Source organism: Fukomys damarensis, unplaced genomic scaffold (genome assembly GCF_012274545.1).
Source record: "Fukomys damarensis isolate Sample0158 unplaced genomic scaffold, DMR_v1.0_HiC HiC_scaffold_37, whole genome shotgun sequence".
Lineage (NCBI taxonomy): Eukaryota > Metazoa > Chordata > Mammalia > Rodentia > Bathyergidae > Fukomys > Fukomys damarensis.
The window spans coordinates 10025310-10029028 of NW_022900949.1; the positions used below are offsets into that span (position 1 = coordinate 10025310).

Consider the following 3719-nt stretch of genomic DNA (forward strand, 5'->3'; position numbering starts at 1 on the left):
AAAAAAAAAAAAAAATTTGTTTTTACCATCATAACCATTTCAGCACACAGCTCGGTGGCATTTAACACACTCACAAAGCAGCATGCAGTTGTCCCCACCCTCTATCTCCAGTACTTCTTTATCTTCCTAAACTGAGCCTCTGTCTTCATGAAACACTGCCCGCTCCTCAGCCCCACACTTCCAAGTCCACTTCCTGTCTCTGGAGTCGCCTGTCCTGGGTGTTTCCTGTCCGTGGAGCCCACCACACCATGTCCTCTTATGTCTGGTGTCTCTCACTGAGCAGTGACCTCAGGGTCCGCCCACGCTGTGGTGGGTGTTACAGCCTCGCTCCTGTCCCGCCTGAGTGCTGTCCCCGTGTGTGGCTGGACCTCAATGTCCCTCTGTTCATCCACGACACTGGGCTGCCCCGAACATGGGTGTCTGTGGCCCATGCAGACATCGTGGTCATTTGTGCCTGAGGGGAAGAGGCACTGAGCCCTGTGGGGGAGGCAGAGGTGCTGCTGGGCATGTGGACCTCTGGAGGGGAGGCTGCCTGGAGCCCCACCCTGCTGCTGGCAGAGCCACCTGAGCTGCCCTGGGCCGGGATGGCATCGCTGTGCGTGACCCATGTCCTTGACTGTCCTCCTTTGGTGGCTCGGGGCCCCCGCCCACATGTAGCGCAGCTGGGTGCCTCTGCTTTCCACTTTCAGCTGTTGAATTGTCCTCAAGAGATTTCCCTGCAGGGGACCAAGATGCTTTTTAAAACAAGCAAGAAAAGGCACTGCAGAGGCGCTTTATTTCTGGAAAGCACACGTCGGCAGGGACTGCGTGGGCTGGGAGCCGGCTGCACAACCTTGAGCAGTTGGGGCACAGGTTGCTGTGGCTAGGGATGTAGGGGAGGATGGGGACATGGGAACTGCTCAAGGCCTCATGGTCCCAAAGGGGCTGCGAGCTCTTGGCCCAGCTTAGGCGGCCCGGCCCTCAGGGATCATGTCTGCTGCACAACAGCTAGGCCAGGGCAGGAAGGACAGGGACGGGGCGTGAGCACAGAGCAAAGGATGGACTTGGGGTTGCTAGGCCTCACTGCTGCCCATCAGGCAGTGCTGCTCCCACCCTGGCTGGCCTTCCGGGGGGCAGCTGTCCCTGCTGTGTTCTGGCCTGGAATCTGCCTGACTGGCTGAGGTCCCCGGTGGGGGTCACAGCTCGTACCACCAGCCAGGCTGACAAGTGCCCTGTCTCTGCCCCAGGTTTGTGCTGGCCGTGGGTAGCGCCGTCTTCGATGCCATGTTCAATGGTGGCATGGCCACCACGTCCACGGAGATCGAGCTGCCCGATGTGGAGCCCGCAGCCTTTCTGGCTCTGCTCAAGTGAGCCTCTGGGGCCTGGTGGGGTGGGGACAAGGGACGCCCACAGTCTTGCACCTTCTCCAAAGAGAGCTCCAGAACCACCTTGAGGAGGGCCTGGCTCCAGGCAACACCTCAAGAATAATTCTAGTGTGTCACTTTTTTTTTTTCCATTTTTTTTTTTTCCTTTGGTACCGGGAATCGAACTTGGATCCTTGCACTTGCGAGGCAGCCCACCAACCCACTGAGCTAAATCCCCAGCCTTTTTTCCATTTTTTGAGACAGGATCTTGCTATATAGTTCAGGCTGGCCTCAAAACTCACTGATACTCCTGCCTCAGCCTCCCAAGTGCTGGAATCACAGGTGTGCACCACTGTGTCTAGTACCTGGCCCTTATATTTTTTTAATTTTGAGACAAGTTCTCACTAAGTTGCCTGGGTTGGGCTCAAACTTCAGATCCTCCTGCCTCAGCCTCCCAGAGTACTAGGATAACAGGTGTATACCATTACACCTGGTTTGCTTTTTTCTTTTTTAATTGACCCCAGTGTGGTCCATGTTCAGTGAGCTGTGGGTAGGTCATGGTCATCCACACATACCTGTGATTCAGTTTGATGTTTGGGATCTTGAGTCACAAGGTTTGCAGTGGGGCTTGAGCTCTGGGGAGAGGAAGGAGACCACAGGGAGGAGCCACATGTCCTCTGCCAGCTCCCTTGCACATAGGCTGAACCATGCTGGGTAGACATGTTTCAGAGTGTGCTTGGTCAGGGCTCAGCTGGACCTGGGTTTAACCTTCTGGGTTGTGTCCCCAATTCTGAGAGCACCCATGGGTGGTGATTCTGGATGGTTCCTCAGGGATCCTTCCGACCCATGCAGTGGGGCAGCTGGATTCCGCCAGCTTTGCGGGGTGGGCACAGCCGGGTCTGATATCCTCACAGCCCCCACACACCTCAGGTTCCTGTACTCGGATGAGGTGCAGATTGGGCCTGAGACCGTCATGACCACACTGTACACTGCCAAGAAGTATGCGGTGCCTGCGCTTGAGGCCCACTGTGTGGAGTTCCTGAAGAAGAACCTGCGGGCCGACAACGCTTTCATGCTGCTTACACAGGTGGCAGGGGATGTGGGGACAGGGTGCAGCCAGGCTGGGATCCGGGTGGGCAGGTGGCCAGGGGTCCTGCCCTGAGGTCAGATTGAGTATCTTGTTCCCCAAAGACTTGTTTTTTTCTTTAGTACTGGGGATGGAGCCCAGGGCCTTTCCACTGAGCTACATCCCAGCCCTTTTTATTTTTTATTTTGAGACAGGGTCTCGCTAAGATGTGCAAGCTGGGCTGGAACTTGCCATCCTCCTGCCTCAGCCTCCCAGAGTGCTGGGCTGACAGGCAGGCACCACCACACCTGGCTTGGCTCAGTGGCTGTGTCTCGTCACAGGGAAGCGGCGGGTTGGCAGGGAGGTGCCGGGGTCATGGGGCACACAGGTTTGGGCTTTTGGGGTCTGATGGGCTGGTGGGACTGGTGTGGCTGTGCAGACTAGGAAGAGGTACAGTGGGCAGGCAGCTGCGGGAGCCTTGAGCTTCTGGTCTCACAGACAGCCAGGGTCCCTCTGGGGTTGAAGGCTGTCCAGGTGGCTTCTGCCCCAGGGGGTGTGGTGCCTGACCTGTGGCTACAGCGAACTGGCTGCCCAGGGCCAACGCTTGGGAGGCCTTGGGTCAGAGCTCTGGGGCTCCACTTGAACTCATGCTGTTTTGTTCTTGAGACAAGGCCTTGCTCAGCTGCCGAGCCTGGTTTAGAACTTGTACTCCTTTTACTCCAGCTTCCCTAGTAGCTGGGGTGACAGGCCTGGCAATTTTAGTGTTTTTTCCTTGAGATGGCACCTCGATGTGTGGCCCAGGTTGGCCCCAAGCCCCTGGGCTCCACTGGTATCTTGCCTCAACCTCATGTAGATGGGACAACAGGTGTGTGTCACCATGCCCAGCTGTGGTGGGTGTGGAGCAGGGCCCAGGGTGGCCAAGCACCACCATCCTGAGCCCAGTCCTTGTGTCACCAGGCACGCCTGTTTGATGAGCCACAGCTGGCCAGCCTGTGCCTGGAGAGCATCGACAAGAACACGGCTGATGCCATCACCGCTGAGGGCTTCACCGACATTGACCTGGGTGAGCCAGGGCAGTAGACCCGATGTGGGGCTTGGGGCTGGGCTGAGGGCTCCTAGGGAGACTTGTGGGGGACCTAGGACTACTGCTCCAGGTGGCTGCAGACTCGGAAACTCCTGGGGGGAATCCTGGCTGGGGGCTTGTCCTTCCTTGTGTCCCCACGATCCCAACCCATGGGGACCCCCTTGCCTTCCTAAGAGAGGCTCAGCAGACTTTGGGAACAGTGAGTTTTTTTTTTTTTTTTTTTTGT

At 57.1% G+C, this 3719-nt stretch overlaps 1 protein-coding gene across 1 annotated transcript in view; it reads left to right on the forward strand.

The window, feature by feature from the left end:
• Window positions 1-855: 855 nt before the first annotated feature.
• The window catches only part of Btbd2 (BTB domain containing 2), a 6869-nt gene continuing 4005 nt past the window's right edge, over window positions 856-3719 (forward strand). The window contains exons 1-3 of the mRNA XM_010634901.3: window positions 856-1346; window positions 2274-2430; window positions 3367-3472. Coding sequence (XP_010633203.1) covers window positions 1264-1346; window positions 2274-2430; window positions 3367-3472 — 346 coding nt within the window. The 5' untranslated portion in view covers window positions 856-1263. The remainder of the gene's footprint in view (window positions 1347-2273; window positions 2431-3366; window positions 3473-3719) is intronic.